The sequence below is a fragment of the Saimiri boliviensis genome, chromosome X (genome assembly GCF_048565385.1).
Source record: "Saimiri boliviensis isolate mSaiBol1 chromosome X, mSaiBol1.pri, whole genome shotgun sequence".
In the NCBI taxonomy this organism is placed as follows: Eukaryota; Metazoa; Chordata; class Mammalia; order Primates; family Cebidae; genus Saimiri; species Saimiri boliviensis.
In genome coordinates, this window is record NC_133470.1 from 73,290,261 (window position 1) to 73,312,142 (window position 21,882).

At 35.0% G+C, this 21,882-nt stretch overlaps 1 protein-coding gene across 1 annotated transcript in view; it reads left to right on the forward strand.

The window, feature by feature from the left end:
- Positions 1–21,882, forward strand: part of DACH2 (dachshund family transcription factor 2) — a 263,525-nt gene that overhangs the window by 174,399 nt on the left and 67,244 nt on the right. The window contains exon 5 of the mRNA XM_074391534.1: positions 12,028–12,163. Coding sequence (XP_074247635.1) covers positions 12,028–12,163 — 136 coding nt within the window. The remainder of the gene's footprint in view (positions 1–12,027; positions 12,164–21,882) is intronic.

The following is a 21,882-nucleotide window of genomic DNA, read 5'->3' on the forward strand; positions in this document are numbered from 1 at the left end:
TAAATAAGCAATTAATTTTCTAGCCTCATAGGTGGAAAGGGCATGCTCTGTCTCACATGAGACTTTGGACTTATGAGTTAATGCTGAAACAAGCCAAGACTTTGGAGATCTGTTGGAAAGACATGATTGTATTTTGCCATGTGAAAAGGACATGAGCTTTGGGGGCTTCAGGGGTGGAACGACATAGTTTGGATATTTGTCCCTGCTCAAATCTTATGTTGAAATGTAATTCCCAATGTTGGAGATGGGACCTGATGGGAGGTGTTTGGATTATGGGGCCAAATCCCTTGTGAATGTCTTGGGCCATACCCTTGGTGATAAGTGAGCTCTCACTCTGAATTCACATGAGATCTGTTTATTAAAAAGTGTGTTGCACCTACCTCCCCACCCTTCTTCCTGCTCTAGCCATGTGATATGCCAGCTCCTGTTTCACCTTCTGTGAGCAAATGCTTCCTGAGACCTCCCCAGAAGGAGATACATGTGCTGTGCTTCTTGTACCTCCTGCAGAATTATAAGCCTATTACATCTCTTTTTTTAAAATAAATTACCCAGTATCAGGTATTCATTTACAGCAGTGCAAGAACTGCCTAACACATCCTTTTTGCCGTATTATTTTTCTCTCTCTTTCTTTCTTTTTTTTTTTTTTTGCAAACAATTTTTTTAAATTGCATGTTAGGTTTTGGGGTACACGTGAAGAACATGCAAGATTGTTGTGTAGGTACACACATGGCAGTGTGATTTGCTGCCTTCCTCCCCATCACCTATATCTGGCATTCCCCCCATTCTATCTCTCCCCGACTCCCCACCCACCTTGTCCCTCCCCTGTTTCCCCCCAACAGAACCCAGTGTGTGATGCTCCCCTCCCAGTGTCCCTGTGTTCTTATTTTTCATCACCCACCTGTGAGTGAGAACATGCGGTGTTTGATTTTCTGTTATTGGGTCAGTTTGCTGAGAATGATGGTTTCCAGGTTCATCCACGTCCCTACAAAGGACACAAACTCATCGTTTTTGATGGCGGCATGATATTCCATGGTGTATATGTGCCACATTTTCCCTGTCCAGTCTATCATCGATGGACATTTGGGTTAGTTCCAGGTCTTTGCTATTGTAAACTGTGCTGCAATGAACATCTGTGTGTATGTGTCCTTGTAGTGGAACAATTTATAATCCTTTGGATATATACGCAGTAATGGGATTGCTGGACCAAGTGGAATTTCTATTTCTAGGTCCTTGAGGAATCGCCACACTGTCTTCCACAATGGTTGAACTAATCTACACTCCCACCAACAGTGTAAAAGTGTTCCTATTTCTCCACATCATCCCCAGCATCTGTTGTCTCCAGATTTTTTAAAGATTGCCATTCTAACTGGCTTAAGATGATATCTCAAAGTAGTTTTGATTTGCATTTCTCTAATGACCAGTGATGATGAGCATTTTTTCATATGTCTGTTGGCCTCATGTATGCCTTCTCTTGTAAACTGCCTAGTCACCATCTGCCTGCAAAGGCTTTGCTGAGCCGCTGTGGGCTCCACCCAGCTGCCATGCGAACTTCCCTGGAGTCCTGTTTATACAGGTGTAGTTAGAACTGCCTGGGCAATGGCAGCCCACCTCTATAATGGCAAACTCTCTCTGTAATGGCGGGCTGCTTTGGCAATGGTGGGCTGCCTCAGCAATGGCAAACTACCTCCGTAGTGGTGGACTGCCTTGGTAATGGTAGACACCCCTCCCCTACAGAGCTGGAGCGTCCCGGGTTCAGCTGTGCTTGCTGTGAAACTCTCAATCCAGAGCATTTCCAACTGCTGTGTTTTTTTTGTGGGGGTGGGACCAGCCGAGCCTGATCACCTGGCTCCCTGCCTCAGAGCCTTTTTTAATCAGATGAATGGGTGACTCTGCCTTCCCAAAGCACCAGTCTTCAGCTAAAATGGTGCCTGTACCCATGTATTTTGTATGGACAATTGCTGCGCCAGGGCGCCAACAAAACAGCCACGCCAGCCAAAACAGCCACGCAGGCCAAACCAGTCATGCTGGCAACCCATGGGGCTCCTCTGCCTGGGAATCTCCTAGTCTGTGGGCAATAAAAATCCATCTGGAAATGCGGTGTCCACTCACCCTCCACGCTTTCACTGGGAGCTGCAATCCTGCACTGCTCCTAAACGGCCATCTTGTATCCCTCCCCTTGCCATATTATTTTTAAATTCCTGGGTCAAAAAAAAAAAAAAAAAAAAAAAAACCTGGGTTTAAAAAAAGCAAGCTGTGATACTGAAACGTTTATTCAGTGTCCTTCTAAACACATGCCACTCTTCTTTAGGTTGGTTTGTGTTAAGCTGTTGCCTGTGCTAATGCTTGTCACTGATGATCATTAACACTTTGATCACTAATGCCATTGGAAACTAGTCATCTAGAATGTTCTTTGAATAATAGGATTATATGCATAGAATATATCAATTTAATAAATGACTGGCTATATCAATCTTACTTATTTCTAGCATTTAGCTTTTCTAACCCAAGGTCCTAGGAGCAACTTTTAACATGTTTCTGCAATTCAATTTTCCTTTCTGCAAAATGGATCTTGCTTTCTTTATACTTTACTTCTATATTTACATATAACATTTGTATTTAAATTATAGAGTTTACATCTGAAAACTGGTTAGGCTAATCTGTAAGCCATGTTAACTCTTCATTTTAATTTAAGCCAATCAATTTGTCATTTGTTAGCAGGCTTATTTTTTTTTTTAACAATTAATTGAATCAGTTGAAGCCACTGGTTTCTGGTATACAAAACTCGTTGGTCCATCCATACTTTTTGTTTTTTATACATTGAACTGCTAATTGTGTATCAAGTAGTGCTCAAGGTTTACAATTTAAATGGGAAAGACAAATAATGAACAAAATAAATAATTATATAATTCTTGATTAAGTATTTAGATAGACAAAATGAAGCCGTATTTACTCTTTTGAAAACATATGACAGTTTGCTTTTATGCCCCATGAGACCAGGGTTTCTGAGTTATAACAGGAAGTGAAGCTACATATAATGATTTATATTTATCTACCTTCTCACTGCATAAAATTTTAATAATGGGTGATGTGTTAGTGTGTTATTTTTGTCTCTAATTTTTCTCATTTCTCAAAAGAAAGTTATGGGATACATGGAACAGTGATTGAGTACATAGTCACAAAATACATTTATTTTTATACTGTTATAAGCCTAGTTTTGTTTGCTTGGATGCTCATAGTCTCAGATGAACACAGCGCTTAGCATACTTATTCATGAACTTAATATTTGCTTAGTCAGATAATGTTGAACATTAGGATGAAAGAAAACTCTCTAATTTCTATAATGGACTTATACATTCAGTGTTTTAGATTTCATTATTTTGGGGCAGGCATCCAGTGATGTGCCTAAAAACAAGCTCTCCAAACACAAAACAAAACAAAAGAAAAAGAAAACTGTTATTTATAACATTTGCCAATTTTCTTCATGTAAATATTTCTATCATAACTGATTTCCAGTTACCAACAGCTTAACAAATGGTTCACAAAATTAATGTATATTTAAGAACTGGCTCCATCTTGAGCAGGTCCCAGGCAGCACCCTCATTTTAAAGAATTATATTAAATATGAAATGTGTATCACATAAACCCTCCATGGCAATCTTTTCTTATATCTATTAAGCAAAGCAAAGAAAAACTTTTGCAATCAGCTTACCTTTCAATACCTTCAATAAAGCATATCACATTAACTAAATGTTTGAAAATTCTCTACAAAAGTGAATGAATAAAGTTTGTTTTCCAATTTAATTCACCAGTTTAACAGAGAATGATATTAAATTGGAAGGGAGTTTAGCTTAATTTCATTTGGATCATTTTCTTTGATCAGTGTGTATTACTGGTAAAAAAAAAAATAATTCATGATTAGAAGTGTGGATGCCTGCAAATGTCCTCAAATAGTGAAAGCTACCACAAGGGAAAATAGACCTGACTAAACCTTTTTTGTTCTAGGTCTCAGAAGTGATATAACTTTTAGAAGCTGAGAGTCCAAAAAAATACATATTTCTTACATAGTTTGATAGATTTCCTTGCCTCCACGGATTTAAAAAGTTAACAATGCATCTTAGATGCACAGAATACATCTACTATAGCAACACTGTCCATAATGGTAGCCATTAGGCATGTGTGGGTATTTTAATTTAAATAAAAATATAAAATTCAAACTTCAGCTACTGAATTAGTCACATTTCAAGTGCTCAATAGCCACATGTTATTTGTGGCTACTGTATTAGGCAGCACATGTGTAGTACATTTCCATCAGTGGAGAAGGTTCCATTGGACAGCACTCCATTAAATAAGGTGGATGGAAGGTCTAGAACCTTCAGTCATTTTGAGAACAAAAAAGGATAATAAAAGTTTAAAAATAGGCAAGTGTCATGAAATTATCCTTTCAGTTACCCAGACAGGATAGCTATTGTTGACTCTTGGTTTATTGTACTATTATCTTCATCACTTTTTGTTAGAAAACAGATTTCACCGATTTAGCAAATATTGAATGTGTGCAAAAGACTCTGTTATATTTCTTTGTCCAAAACACAGAAAAGAAACAGACATAGATAGCCTCCACCCCCAAAATAATTTGTAGAATTTTATACCATTTCTGGCTAAAACCATCATAAATTGTTAGTTCAATAAGATGCATTCAGAAGCAGATTTCATTAGAGGTAGTATGGCATAATTGCCATCTGCCTAGATTTGAATCCTGGTTTTACCATGCCTTGTTATGTGACCTTAGGCAAATTAATTTACCTACCTGTGTCTCAGATTGCCTCATGGTCCCAATGAAATGGGGATGGTAATTGTACCTACTTCACAGTGTTAACATAGGAGAAGTGAGCTAAAGCATGTTAACACACTTGAGAGTGATGTTTGGCATCTACTAAGTACATAGCATGTCTTAGCTAATATTTTGTTTATGTTTTACATTCAAGAATCCATATAGAAATAGTAGTAAGTAGAAACTAATATTGTGGCCAAAAGCTAGCGTGAGATCGAAGTAGCTTCCTCTATATAGGTTCTTCTGTATGTTTTCTTATCAGTAATGAGACAAGCGGAGCCCCCACCATTAAATTCACCTAGAGTTATCGGCCTACAGCATTCATTCACCTGTGATAATTGCCTTGAACTTGATACCCCAGAAGAAAGGTTATGAGCCTGATGGGGACTGGAGGAGAGTGCCCAATTTAATATCAAATTTCATCTGGTTTGTGTTTAATTTTAAATAATATTTGAATGTTTACATGTCAATTATTCAATGTAGTTTGCACTATGGGCACTTACAATGCATATGAAAACGCCCATACACCTTCCTTTCATCCCCAGTGGCGTACATTAGGCACTCAGTAAATATTTGTTGCATGAATAAACGAAAGCAAAAGGATTCCCTGGATATTAAACTTTGGAAAGTGTTTCCAACATAAGCTATTATTAGTAATTCAGGCTTTAAATCCAAAAGTGGAAAAGACATTACAAGTTGCAAACAAATGTTTCTTGTTTTTTTGTCAGTAGTTCCAGAGTATGGCTACACAAGGCACATGGTAAATTTTAGTTCTGGCTCAGATCCTTTTGGTGTTGGCTCAACTCTTAGCATGTGTAGCTAATATCTAATATAGCTATAATATGAATTGGAAATTGCATTATGATCATTAGGCTTGCAAGACTATTAACCCTTCATTTACATTACTGGATGTGGCAAAATCCTGAAGACAGAAATAGGTAAAATACCTTACTGGTATGGAATTCTATTCCCTGTTTGACATTTAAGTGTCTTACTATACATTTTTCTCTATTTGTGGGAAACTGTGTAATGTCAGTGGGCTATAGTATTTTTCTGATAACACATTTAAGAAATTTAAGTTGGAAGCTGTTATTTGGCAGTTTACCAACACCATCTGATTAGCTCTGTTTCTTGTTTGGCTGAGCAGCTGGCAATTAATGAATTGATCGGAAATGGTCACACGGCAGTGGCATTAGCATGTGAACATCTGGTATTAAAATTAGTCAATACAGAAAGGTTTTTGTGTGATAATTCATTCACTGACAAAAATCACTGCTTGGATCTCATTCTAGTGCTCTACGGAAAGAGAAAGCTATTACTCTCTCAGAGCATGAGATGAAAATGCATTGAGTGGGCATTAAGAGTTGTTTGTATTTGTTTGTTTATTTGGGATGGTGGGTGGGTTGCAGAGTTACAAGCCCACAACATAACTTGGAAACCATGCATTTTCCCACAGAATTATTCATTCTCCCACTTGAAGGTATTTTATGCTATGATCAGATATTATGGATGATTCCCTTAATCTGTAAGCCTCTTCCAGGACAAGTTCATCATATTAAAGAGATGAGAAGGTTCTTTGTTCAAACACCACATAGGTCACACATAGGATCTTTGTATTATTTTGGATTCTTTCATGCTTACATATTCCAGCTGCAGCCCCAACTTGACATTATTTCTTATGCATAATATGATATTGCCTCTTCTAATTCAGGATTTAAATTATGCTTTCAAAAACCACTGAAGAGAGAAAGCTCCCAATATTTAGAGGTTTTTTTTTTTTTTTTTTTTTTTCTGAGTGGTGAGATTCTTAACTACTCCTAGAGAAACAAAGTAAGAGTATTGTGGATTCACTGTTCCATAGACTAATGAAATGCATATATTGTGATAACGCATACCCTAGAATAGGGAGTTTAGCAGTTACTAAATTGCGTAATTTTTCCTTTTTAACCTCGAGTCCTTTTTCTATTTTTTAAGTTTATTAAAACTTTGCTATATTCATCCATGTTAACTTAAATTCAGTGGCGAATTGGTGATTGTAGAACACAGACCAATTCTTGAATTGGTTCACAAAGATTCATAAAGTGTTATGTTTCCAGTAATATTTAGATATATCAACTTTGGGCATCACAGTACTCCCCCTATTTAGAGGTAAGCCAAGTTAGTAACAACAATGAGCAAATATTTATTTTACTGTCTCTGGTTTTATTATTAAAGTCTTTCAAATTACAATCTGTTCTGTTTCTGCAGAACTCTGGTGACAGCACAGAAGGAGCACATCAATTAAAGATGAAATAGCAAGACAAATACATGAATAAAATATTCAGCATTCAAATAAACTTCCAAAAGCCACTCCTCAGCAGCAAAATGCCATTAAATCATTTAGGAACTCATTAATAGGTTAACATTTGGAAGAGTAGTGACAGTGAGAGTTGAAGTCAAACTAAATGAAAACAAAAAGACATATTACATAATCCTACTGAATGCTTAAAGGGAATCAATATAATAAAATATCAGAGGCAATCAACGTTGAGACAGTTGTTTTTAAAAGGCAATGAAACTTGTGTACATACATATTACCACATGGTACAGATATTTAACACACATATGTTAGTACTTCATAAATTCTGCGTATACTTCCATATTTCCAAAATATAAAAGAATATATTGAGATGAAATAAATGGTCTCTATGAACATGGTCAGAGATGATACTTTAGTGCCACTGAACTGAATCCTAAGCGAAAATGACTGTGTTTAACCTTATAAAAAAAACTAAATTTTCTAAACATTGCCCTTGTTCTTTATGAAGGTTCAAATGTACTTTCAAATAAATTGATATCATGGGCATCATTTTTAACCACTTGTGATATATCTCTAAAGAAAAGGAACTGGTATAGTAGAGCAGGGATTGTTTGTACTAATTAACAAATTTTTCTATCATAACTTACCCATTTTAGCTATGTCATTGAACTATGCAAGTACACATTGGAATCTGAGTTATTATTGAAGATAATATTACTAATTACTGGGAAAAATAGGAATTTCATTGTGTGAGAATGTGTACGTTTTGGAAATCTCCTTTCCTACTTTGGATCTGAAGAAGACTTCTGTGGTGTTTCACAGGAGCTACAGCTGTTTCCAACGGGGCACAAATTAAGTACATGATGAGTAACAGGGTTGGAAAAGTCGTAAATGCCACATAAATGAAGTTATCAATGAGTACAGATGATTGGGGTTTTAGATTTGCAAATTTCCTTTTTAAATGTACTTATTGATTTGTTGCAAATACTGTTAACCCTGTATTTGGCCAATGGTGAAGACATTATCACTTGTGTTCTCATTTGTAATAAAACAGATTAACTTGCTGTGAAATTTTAACTAGGCTGAGACACAACAGTAGCCAACTAATGAACCAAAGCATATTGCAGTTAAGTAGCTAAATGGATGCATACATATTACACGGTGAAAAATGGATCTGTTTACTTGCAAAGAAGAAATTGTTCATATAATTATTCATTATTTTAGGAGAACTTAAACATTCCACTTCCACAGAGATTAGAAAAAACACGCAGTTCTTAATCAGTAAAAGGCACTGCATTTGTATAACATCGTTTGAATTGTGAAAAAGTCTGACTTCAGTGCTGCCTTAGAAAACTAACGATGGACTGAACCTTGATTGAATTTGGTAAATACAGGCTACAAACTCTTAAAGCAGAAAATTTGCTTCATGCAAAATGTTACTGTCACTCTTAATATTCATTTTCTATATGATATTCTCAAAGTTTGTTCATCGTTTCACATAATATGCTGCTGAAAATGCAAAGAAAGAGTTTCAGCATAAGTTATTGTAGTTTATATTGTTTGATCGTATGCTAATTTTAAATATATTAGAGAAATCCACTATTTTTTCTTAATATTAATTAATATCCATTGTGTGGCTTTTTTTGTTAACAATCATGATACTTTCTATTTGGATAGGTGCTCTTCTAATTATTATTTATTCATAATGAGCTTTATAGTTTTTATTAGGCAGAGTGAGCAAGACCAAGTATCACTGTTAGTTGGATTCACTTGCCTTTTTAAACCATGAAACTGTGTGGATCGCTCCAAAATTGTTTATTTTTATTACAGCATCATACATTGCTGTATATGTGATTCCAGTTTGCTATCACACAGTGATTTTTCCTTTTGTCACTTTTATTTTTTCACAATAATTGCTGCACTTTGTCCCTCTCCATTCATTCAGAGGTCCATTAGAGATATGGTTCATTGAATTACACATATTTGAAGGAAATTTCCAATGTTGAAATTCAAACACAAATACTGAATCTTCTACAGTTTTTGCACATATTTTGGCATGGAATCAGTGAGACATAATGGTGAAAGGCAAAAAAAATTGGCCACATATATTAAATTCCTTTCACTGGTGTGTGTGTGTGTGTGTGTGTGTGTGTGTGTCTGTGTGCCTGTGTGCACTCACGTGTATGCACATGCACACACATGCACACACATACTATTTAAAGAATGTATGTTAAAGCATTATAGTTTAAGTTGAATTTCACACCTGATAAACTACTAGTCTTTTTTAAAGAAAGTGAAAGGATGTGATAGAAGCGCTGTATGGATCTTGTTGTCAATACCCATGACATCCCTCCAAAATGTGAATAGAATTTTTGGGGAAAAAACTTGATTCTTTTCTTCTGCTTTCCTTCTATATTTCTTTTGATTTTTTCCCTGCAGACATTATGTGACAAGTAGATATTTCCTGCATACTAAATATAAATGAAATGTATCAGTATACTCCTCTGAAAACATTGTTTTGGAGGAATGAAAAAAGCCATAAAGTCCTTAAAACGTAATATGCGTTTAACATTATTGGTATTTAATTAGCATATAATACTGCAGCTAATGTACTCAAGGTCTAGTATTCATTTCACTAAAGTTATTGGACGTTAATGAAATGCTAAGCAATAATGTAAAACAAAATTTAAAAATATGGATGCTACATTGATGACTGTATTAGTGTTCTATTGTTGCTATAATAAATTGCCACAACTTTAGTGGTTTCACATATTGCAAATCTATTATCTTGGAGTTCTGTAGGTCAGAAGCTGGACATGAGTTTCACTAGGCTAAAAGCAAGGTGTGATCAAGGCTGTATTTCTTTCTGTAGACTCCAGAGAAGAATCTGTTATCTGTTTTCTTTTCTTTTAAAATAATTTCAACTTTTATTTTAGATTTATGAGACACCTGTGCACGTTTTTTACATGGATACATTATGTGATGGTGAGGTTTAGGCTACTAATGGTCTCGTGACCTAGGCAGTGATTATAGTGTCTAATAGGTAGTTTGTCAGCCCTTTCACTCTTCTTCTCTACCCCCTCTAGAAGTGCCCAGTGCTTACTGTTAAAGACCACTCATATTTCTTTGCTCATGACTCCCTTCTTCCATCTTCAAAGCCAGCAATATTGCATCTCTGTGACCATTCTTCTGTAGTCATGTCTGCCTCTGACCCTTCTTTTCTGCCTGTGTTTTTCACATTTTAGAATCCTGGTGATCATATTGGGTCCACTAAGATAATCCAGTATAATCTCTCTATTTCATGATTCTCAATTGCATCTGCAAAGTCCCTTTGGCCGTGTGAAGTAACAGATTCACAGGTTCTGGTAATTATGATGTGGATTGCATATTTTAAGTTGGGAAGATGACATCATTCTGCCTGCTGCAATGGCCGACATTGGATAATGTTAACGACTACTAATGAAAAAAAAATTTTTAACTTTCGTTCTACTGCTTTTGCATTAGACAAACAGCTTTTTAGGGGACTTATTTGGGCTTCTCATGCAAAATCAATGTGGAAATGTACAAGCACATATTTGACAAACTATTTCTTAATGTTATGATGATTAGAATACTGATGTTGTGATTACAGATAATTAGACAGAATATTTAATTTAAGAAATTTATTATGGATGAATTAAATATATTATAGAACACTGTCCCAGCATGTCTATTACCCAGTCACATTTATTGCATATGTGCATAAAGACTGTAATTTCATTCTTTTATTGATAAAATTAACTTAATGATTGGGATTTATTCATCAATTTGTGGTGCATAAACAGTGAATAGCTTCAGTCTTTTATAGCAATTTTAATAATCACAAAAGTCTTAAGAGGCATAATAATTACTGGAGAAATATGCAGAAATATTTTATTGAAATCCATTATTGAAAACTACAAAAATCTGTGGAATATTAGAGGAATTGACCTTGATAGTTCTTAGTGTAAGTTTGAAAAAAAACAATAATTGTGTACTGTTACCATCACAACTTTTTTTGTTTTTTTTTTTTTTGAGATGGAGTTTTGCTCTTGTTGCCCAGGCTGGAGTGCAACAGCGTGACCTCAGCTCACTGCAATATTCGCCTCCAGGATTCAAGGGATTCTCCTGCCTCAGCCTCTCCAGTAGCTGGAATTACAGGCACCTGCTACCATGCCCAGCTAATTGTTTGTATTTTTAGTAGAGAGGGGGTTTCACCATTTTGGACAGGCTTGAATTCCTGACCTCAGGTGATCCACTCACCTCGGTCTCCCAAACTGCTGAGATTATAGGCGTGAGCCACCACACCTGGCCTATTAAAATATTTTGTTGGCAGAATACAATGTAAGTTATTAAGGTCTGACAGATTATAGGTATCTAATATACAGGTATATTTTTCCATAAATTGTGTCCTTACAGAAAACTTCAACATGTGCCAGGTGCTCCAATTGGTGAGTTTTATTCCAGGACTCTCAAGTCTTTTATCTGGGAGTTCTCCTTCTTAATGAGATAGGAGTATCACCTTCCAGGCCTTGCCATGAACTTTACATCAATCTGTAAGCTACCATAACAATAATCTTCAAAACACACCTACACTATTAATCATTTATGAATTTTTTAGGAGAGAGTGGAAATTAACTTTTCTTGAGCCTTTACCATATGCTTTTTTGCCTTCTTCTGTAAGTTAGCCCTCATGATATTTCATTAATTTCACAAGAATCGAAAATATATTTTTGTTTAAAGATATGTATTTAAGACCAAGTAGTACAGATCTGTACACTTTCACGATATATGAGAGATCAACATGTCACATGTATAGACACAACCGACAGAAAAACTTGGCACATAGATGACACTTCTTTTGTGTTTCCTTTTATGTCAGGAGCGGATCCCCGAGAGTCCCTCTCCTGCTCCTTCTCTGGAAGAGAATCATTGCCCTGGGAGCCAGACCTCTTCCCACTCCAGCAGCAGTGTGTCCAGCTCTCCCTCTCAGATGGATCATCATTTGGAAAGAATGGGTGAGTAACTTTCCTGAAACAGGTGATTGGACAATATTGTTGTAGGAAATTAGTTGTTAGGAAACATAGAGGAGAAGGAAAAGCTGGGGAAGCTGACAACTTCTTAATATAACTGGCTTTTTGAAATTTGGTCATTTGTAATTGCTGAAGCAATATGACCAACAAAATGAAACTTACATTGTTAGAAGTTTGTTCTCTGCAAAGATCGTCCTTTACTGTACCATTCAATCTCATGGATGCAATGTGATGAAATGTTTGTAGAGTATGTGTGAGTTCCATATGTGATATAATACACCTGACACATTCACAACAACCTTTTGAATAAAAGAAGATAAAATATCCTTTAGGCTGTTTCCCATTTAAGAGTGAATAAAAGGTGAATCAATATGAGATTTGCCACAATCTCAACAACTTAGATCACAAATATTTAACATGATTTCCCCTATGTTTATATATATTTTGTTGAGTCAGAAGCCTTACACCATAAATGCTATTCTAGAAATTGGTGATGGTGTGGCATTTTGGGAACTTTAATCCAGCTTCAGGTCTGGCACTAACTAGCTATAACGTCCTGTGTATGCCACTTAACCACCATGAGTTTCTTTACCTATTATATGGAAAAACCTATCACCCTGTCTAATGCACTGGATTATTGAGAGGTGAAATTAAATATTATGTGAAAAAGTGCCAAGGAAGTGTGGGTAATAAAAATTACTATTCTCTGTGTGACTTGACTTTGATTACTTATCATTTCCTGGTATCTAATTCTACTCAGGTATATAGAAGTCGACAGGTGCATTCAGCTGTAACACATTTTCATTTGGTATGTAGTAACTGCGGATCAATTGAGCTAAATAAAATCTTTGTTAATCTTCTATACCTGCACAGTCCAATTTCCTGTGTACCCATTTTTTTTGGGGGGGGGAAACTGTTTTTACTATTCCTGTAGACTTACAAGGAACAAGTTCTTTAAGTGAACTCCAAATGTGTACAGCTCATAATAGCGATTGCTTCCAGCCTTTCCAAAATAATATATTTTCTGAGGGGAAGAGTAATTTGGGATATTAGGCAAGATTTTAGATTCAAGAAGGATAAAGAATATCCCTTGGGGAAATTAATCCAAATCTCACTTAGCTTGTCAATATGACATGTTGTTTGGGGCCCTTTAGCTTCATAGTGAGCATAGTGGTTATCAAATCTGGCTCCCAATTATAATCACCTATGGAGTTTTTATTAATATGGATGCTGAGGCCACACATTCAGAGTTTGATTCACTTGGTCTGGAATAGAGCCTGGGAAGCAGTATTTAGTTTTGCTTTTCAGTATTTCTTAGAGATCCTTATGTGCAGCCAGGGTTAAGAACCAGTGTGTTAGAGCTTGAGGCTAATGGCCCTGAGAGAGGAAGTTTAATTCCTGGAAGACATGATAGATGTCTTCTAGCTTTACTCTCTTCTATGACATAAACCACCTGATTGTTACAATATTGAATATAACTGATCCAAGAAAGTCTGAGAAAGAATGAGAATCTACAGATGGGTGAACACTAATGAGTCAAGAAACAAAAGGGCACATTCTTCCATTAAGATACTATTCACATTGAGGGCGGGAAGAAGGAGACAAAAAGGAGAAAGGGATATTTAAAGATAATTGTTTACTGAGTGCTGGCTAAAAAGCAGAGCGCATAGGGAAATATACTTGGTAATAGATTTATCATAAAAGAATGGGCAACTTAGAAGTAAAATCAAATATCACCAAAGCAATGTAAAATCCTAGAAAAAGTTTTGACAATACTGTTTATTTCTAATTACACTGGCAGTAATTAGGCTCTACATGCACATTACACAGTTGTCTAAGAATGATACCAATATTTTCTATAAATAAATAAAAAGGCTTGAGAAATTTTAACTCTACAATTACCGTATTTTATTAATAGAGCTATATAGTGTTTGAATAAAATGTGACTAAAGAGAATTAAGTCACTAACTCTGAAAATTAGCATTTTTTTGTCTTTCAATATGTTTTATAAAGAATCATAATAATTTCCAGAAAATTATATTATCTATCCATCTTGCTATGTTGGCAAATATACAAGCTTCTATGCATGTATGTGTATATATTAATTATATTTTGGAACTCACACAATTAATCAGCTTACTGATTATTTTCATTATATGATCTTCAGACTAACAAAAAAAAATCTTTTTACTCTTTCAGATGTAGAAGTATATAAAACTTACTTAGTTTTATATACTTCTACTTCTGAAACAGTAGAAATTTGTGTTATTCTACTTATTATTAGTTGTTATTAGAGAACATTAGCCATTTGTGTGATGCTTTTCTACCTTTTTTTATGGGTATTTCACATAGGAAACTACTCAGTTACAGCATTTATTTATAGTTATGATACCCAAAAATAGAGAGGAACTTATTGTTGATCAGGATAATGGACCAACCATCAAAAAGTTCCAAACAGATAATAAAGGTAAAATGATTTTTGCTTATTTGATACACATAATAATCAGATAATAACTCAGCTATATATTGAATCCACATTTCCCTGGGTAAGAATAGATTCATACCAGCTTTGGATAAGTTATTTTAATAGTAGAAAACATGATGTTTATCTGAAGCTTGTTTATTTAGGAGGTTATAAATTACATATCCACCTGAAATTGTCTGTGCATGTGGTTGGAAACTTTATTTAAAGCCCTTTTACTTTGCCAGTTCAGAGACATCTGACTCTCTTTGTATTATATATTTATTTTATTAATGATGTTTAAATGATTCACCAATCAGTGGTTATATTTCACAAAATCAAGTTGCTGTCATAGAAGAGAGCTGTTCCCCTCAATCCTTGAAAGTGATTTTTAAAATATATACTAATTTGAACATTTCAAATGAAAGCTTAGCAAGGTAGCCCATCAGGTAATTATCCGAAATACTAATAGATATGATCTCAGCCTGCCTTTTGATCTGCTGAGGTACATGTATCACCTCTGAACAATATCCAGTTATGTCTTAGGAGAGCTGTTCAAGGAAGATAGAGAGAGTAAGAATTTCAAAGTGATATTCTCCTAATAGGAAAGCTGAGTACAACTTTGTTTAAAAGGCTGAAAGGGTAAGAGAAAAGGAAAATGTATAATCATATAGTACAGGTTATGCATTGTTGCTGTCACCGTGAGTTAGACAGTGGCTAACATGTAATTTATCAGATCATCAGATAGTTCATTTGTACTTCACCACAGGTTAAATTTTTCTATCTACTAATGGTGCCAATAATATATAGAAAAAAAGCATCATGAACTGAAGGGTTAATGGAGAATATTTTCTTTTTTCTGTAAACTGAACGTGCTTCATAATTACCTAGATGAGCATTTTAGTTGGAATTTGAAATAGTGTATGATTTTAATTTCATTGATCTATGGTTACTTTCCTTGCCGCCATGTTTTGTCTTTTCAGTACCCTGACAGTGAAAGGCTATGCCCACTGGGGCTCCAAAATGCAAATGATTGATTTCAGAATAATTGTCAGAATAAAAGAAGTCCGATTCATATTAAACTACCCAAACTCTTGCGTGGGTAATGAAATTCTAGTTATAGATGAAACTTCATTTATAACCGAGCAACAATTTGTTCCTGAGACATTTTTCCCACCATGTCACGACTATTTAAAGGACAGCTTGGTAGTAAAGCATCTTTGCTAGGAAGGTCTCAATCTGTACATGGCACATATGGTACAATCAGAGTTGCAAACCTCATAAGTCAAAATGGCATTTGGGACTGTCCTGTGTACTGCAGCACTCAAGTATACTCTGTTGTGTCTTATGAAAAATCAGCTAGAGCATTACTACAGATGTATAGTGACTGATTTTTATAAAATATATAGTGGCATGCACTGGTATTTCTGAATCTCTTGCTATGGAATGGTACAATTTTACTTGTTTAAGTCAAATAAGTTGGTCATATACCCTGATGAGGACATTAATAAACAAGAGAGGCATATTAAATTGCACTCCAGTTATAGTGGAAAGGTTTTTATTTAAATGGGATTCTCTAAGTCACATTCTACCAGTTATATTTGTAATGGTAAGAAAAGAAATATTTTCATGAAATAGAATTTAGTTATTAAAAGGGAATGAGTTAAAGTAGAAGTGTCAACATTTATTAACTGTGACAAGTAAGCAGTTTATACAACTGTGGCAAACATCTGCTTTCACATCTGCTTTGAGTATCATCATGATTTTAAAAATGATTTATAACTCTGAAAATTGTAAAATGCCAACTTTGCTATTATGAAGGAATTTTCAGAACATAAAGACATACCTTTAGAGTATTCATGTAGCTCACCCTTACTGTACCTGGTAAAACTCGATGACATTGTAGTATATGTCTCAAAGTCTGTGTGACCTGAGCCTTCATGGCATTGATATCTGTTTTGACTATGCCAAATATTGTGGTTTTAGTTGTGAATCAAATATTTTGAATAAACTGATCAGTCAAATCAAGCTTTTGACTTTATTTTTTCACAGCCTTTATCAAACAAATTGATTAAATTAATCACACATTATGACATTGTGTTCTATGGTTTTTAGCTGTCATTTCTGGGATTCTTTAGAGTACAGTTATTAGGACTATTCACTCTAGTTTACTTGTGTGAAACAAAGGCACAGAGTAAAACTCCCTTCCTCTGGCAGCCACTGGTCTCTCAAACTGCTAGCAGGAATAGGGTTTTGTGATATTTTGCATTGGGAAGTAAATGTTTTCAATAGAAAACTTTCTATGTGCAAGATGCCCCAAATACTCTGATTATCAAATCTGGTATGCTACAGAAATAATGGAAAAATAAATTTATCATCCAGCCCAAGAATTTAGTAAAATGTTACACTTTAAGTTAACCCACAGCCTACAGATTAATGGTTAGTAGTTTTAACATCCTTTGGTCACAATAATATATACTATATTTTACCTGGAATAAAAGCATTGTCATATTTCTTTTTTAACTTTTGAGTTCAGGGGTACATGTGCAAGTTTGTTAAATATGTAAATAGTATGTCACTTTGGTTTGGTGTACAGATTATTTTGTCACCCAGGTAATAAGCATATCTGACATGTAGGTTTTCAATCCTCTCCATCTTCCCAACCTCCACCCTCAAGTAGACGCTGGTGTCTGTAGTTCTTTTCTTTGTGTCTATGTGTTCTCAATATTTATCTTCCACTTATAAGTGAGAACATTCAGTATTTGGTTTTCTGTTCCTGCATTAGTTCTCTTAGGATGATGACGTCCAACCCCATCCATGTTGCTGCAAAGGACATTATCCTGTCCTTCTTTATGGCTGCATAATATTCCATGGTGTATATGTACCATGTTTTTAATGGGCATTTAGGTTGATTACATGTCTTTGCTCTTGTGAACAGTGCCACAATAAACATACACATGCGTGATTTAGAATAATTTATATTCCTTTGGGTACATATCCAATAATGTGATTGCTGGCTCAAATGGTAGTTTTAAGTTCTTTGAGAAATCACCAAACTGCTTTCCCCAGTGGCTGAACTAGTTTACATTTCTACCAGCAGTGTAAAAGCATTCCTTTTTCTCCACAATCTTGCCATCATCTTGCTGTTTATTGACTTTTTAACGATATCCATTCTGATTTGTTGTGAGATGGTATCTCATAGTGGTTTTGACGTGCATTTCTCTAATGATCAATGATACTGAACATTTTTTATGTGCTATTGGCTTCATGTATGTCTTCTTTTGCAAAGTGTCTGTTCATGTCCTTCATCCACATTTTAATGAAGTTGTTTGCTTTTACTTTTTGTGGTGGAATATTATTTCATTGCATGAGCACCTCACATTTTGTTTATCCATTCATCAGTTGAAGGTTATTTGGGACACCTCCATTTTTTGGCTGTTACAAATAATGCTGCTGTGAACATTTGAATTCAGTTTTGGGTTGACTTGTGTTTTCATTTCACATGTATATATACTTAGTGAAATTGATGTGTCTTATGGTAATTTTGTGTTTAACTACTCGAGGAACTACCACACTGTTTGCCAAAGTGGATGTAGAAGTTTATATTTCCACCAGCAATATGTGAAGGTTTAAATTCCTCCCTGCTCTCTCTAACACTTACTATTTTCTGTCATTTTGATTATAGCTATACTAGTGTTTGCAAAGTATTATTTCATTTTGGCTTTGATTTGTATTCCCTGCTGAATAATCATTTTCAGCATCTTTTCTTGTGTTTATTGGCTATTTATATATCTTTAGACAAATATCTATTTAAGTTCTTTGCCCATTTTTTACTTAGGCATCTTAATTCTTTAATTTAATTTATCATTTGTTTTTAAGGTGTAAGAGTTCTTTTTATATGATGGATACAATATCTTTAGCAGACATATGAGTTACAAATATTTTGTTCCATTTAGTGGGTCTTCTATCCAGATAACTACAACTTTCTCCATATCGAGAATAAGGCTAGCTCACTTTCTTGTCATTTGTGTTTTCACTGAAGTAGCACTCTTAATGTCCTTCAAGAACTTTTCATTTGCATTCGCAACTTGGCTGTTTGGTGCAAGAGGCCTAGCTTTCAGCTTACCTTGGCTTTCGACATGCCTTCCTCACTAAGCTTAATGATTTATAGTTTTTGATTTAAAGTGAAATACATGTGACTCTTCCTCTTACTGAACACTTGGAGGCCATTGAAGGGTTAATAGTTGACATAATTTCAATATTGTTGTATCTCAGGGAATAGAAGACCTGAGCAGAGAAAGAGAAATGATGGCCGAAAGAGAAGTGACCTGACGTCAGGTCAGTGAAGCAGTCAGAACATACAAAGCCTTTATCAGTTACATTTGCCATCATATATAGGAACAGTTTATGGAGTCCTAAAACAATTAAAATAGTAACATCAAAGATCACTGATAATAGACCATCATAACCGATATAAAATAATTAAAAATTAGAAACGTTGTAAGAATTACCAATATGTGACCCAGAAACAAAAAGTGAACAAGTGCTATTAGAAAAATGACAACAAATAGACTGGCTCAATGCAGGGTTGCCACAAACCTTCAGTTTGTAACAAATATAGTATCTGTAAAGTGCCATCAAAAAGGGTGTGTCTGTATTTTGTTTTTAAACGTTTTAAAATTTATTTATAAGTAAAACGTTTTGTTAATTTTGATTTCAGATAGTTCACTGCTGTGTATAGAAATATAATTAATTTTTTCTATGTAGGTTCTTATATTCTTCAACTTTATTAAGAATGTTTAGCTTAAATTGTCTTTATGTAGATTCTTTAGGATTTTTTTCTGCAATTTCTTTAAGAATTTTTGTTGTATAACATCATACCATCTGCAAATTGAGATAAGTCATATGTCTCTTTTCCAATGTATATGCCTTTTATTTCTATTTTTTGCCTAATTCTGTGACTAGAGACTGCAATACAATGTTGAATAGACATGATGGAAGTGAATATCCTTGTCTTATTTCTGATGTTAAGAAGAAAGCTTTCAGTTTTTACTGCTAAATGTGATGTGACTAGTGGACTTTTTATAGATGTCCTTTATCAAAAGAAGTTTTCATATATGCTTTGTTTTGTGTATTTACTATGAAAACATGTTGTATTTTGTCACATTCTTTTCCTACATCTATCAAGATGACACTGTGGTTTTTGTTTTTTTGTTTCTTTGTTTTTAAGACAGAGTCTCACTCTGTCGCTAGGCACCAGGCTGGAGTGCAGTGGCACAATCTCAGCTCACTGCAACCTCTGCCCCGGGTTCAAGCAATTCTCCTACCTCAGTCTCCCAAGTAGCTGGGACTACAGGTGCATGCCACCACATCCAGCTAATTTTTGTATTTTTAGTAGAGATGGGGGTTTCACCATGTTGGCCAGGATGGTCTCGCTCTCTTGACCTCGTGATCCACCTGCCTCGGCCTCCCAAAGTGCTGGGATTACAGGCTTGAGCCACCGCACCTGGCCCTTTTGTATTTTATTAGTACAGTTTATTACAGTGATTTTTCTAAGTAAATTCTATTTCTATTATTATTCTTTGTTGTAAAAATTTAATATGAGATCTACCATCTTACACATTTTTAAGTGCTCAAAAGTCTATCGTTCACTATAGGCACAGTGCTGTACAGAAGATCTCTTGAACTTATTCATTTTGCATAACTGAAACTTTATACCAGTTGAACAGCAGCTCCTCATTTCTGTCTCTCCACAGCCTCTGGCAACCACTATTCACGGTTTATTTCTATGAGTTTGACTATTTACATAACTAATATATGTGGAATCATGCAGAGTTTGTCCTTGTCTGACTGACTTATTTCGTTTAACCTAATGTCCACCAGATTCATCCACGTTGTTACATATGGCAAGATTTCTTTCTCTCTGTTGAAAGGATGAATAGTATTTCACTATATTATGTATCACACTTTATTTATCCATTTTCATCCATAAACTGACATTTCGTTTATTTCCATGTATTTGTGATTGTGCATAATACTGCTATCAATGTTGGTGTAGAAATATCAGTTCATATTCTTGCTTTAAATACTTTTGATTTTATACCCAGAAGTGGAAAACTGAATCATATGGCCATTTTATGTGTAAAATATATATTTTGAGGAACTACCATACTGTTTTCCACAGTAAATGACTGCACAATTTTGTATTGCAACCAACAGTGTACAAGGTTCTAATTTTTCCACATCCTTATTTCCTAACTCGTTCTATGATACCAAAGCTTGGCACCAAAACCTGACACCAAAACCTGGCAGAGTTTTCAAAAAGAGAAAACCTCAAGCCAATATCCTTGATAAATATCATTACAAAAATTCTTAACAAAACACTGGCAAACTGAATCAAGCAGCTTATCAAAAAGCTACTCCACCATGATCAAGTAGGTGTCATCCCCAGATGGAAGGTTGGTTCAACATATGAAAATCAATAAATATGATTCATCACATAAACAGAGATAAAGACAAAAGCCACATGATTTGTTAAGTGAGACACTAGTGTGAACAAAAACAACATCAGCAACATACGATTTTCTCAATTAGAGGCAGAAAAGGCTTTTGATAACATTCAACACCCCTTCATGTTAAAAACGCTCAATAAACTAGGTATTGAGGGAACATACCTCCAAATAATAAGAGCCACCTATGCTTTCAACATTAGGTCAATTTAGATACAATGAAGGGCTCTCATGCTACAGTATAATTAGATTTTAGCTAAATTAACATGTGTTTTGTGCATTGTTGAACTCGAAATATGTAAATACTGGTGAAGCACACACACAAAAATGAGAAGATAGATAGAAGTAAAAGCAAGCAGGCAGGAAGGAAGGAAGTAGTAAAAAAGACAGCGTGCACATGATCGAAAGCCAACTATTGAACATACATATGCACACATGTTCATTACAGTCCTATTCACAACAGCAAAAACATGAAATCAACCTAGCTGCCCATCAACAATGCATTGAATAAAGAAAATGTGGTACATATAAACCATAGAATATTACAGAAATAAAAAGAATAAAATCATATCCTTTTCAGTAACATGGATGGAGCTGGAGGCCAATTATCCTAAACAATACCATGCAGGGATATAAAACCGAATACCATATGTTTTCGCTTATTAGTTGGCGCTAACCATTGAATACGTATAAATGCATAGATGGGAACTGAGGCAGGAGACATGGCTGAAGAA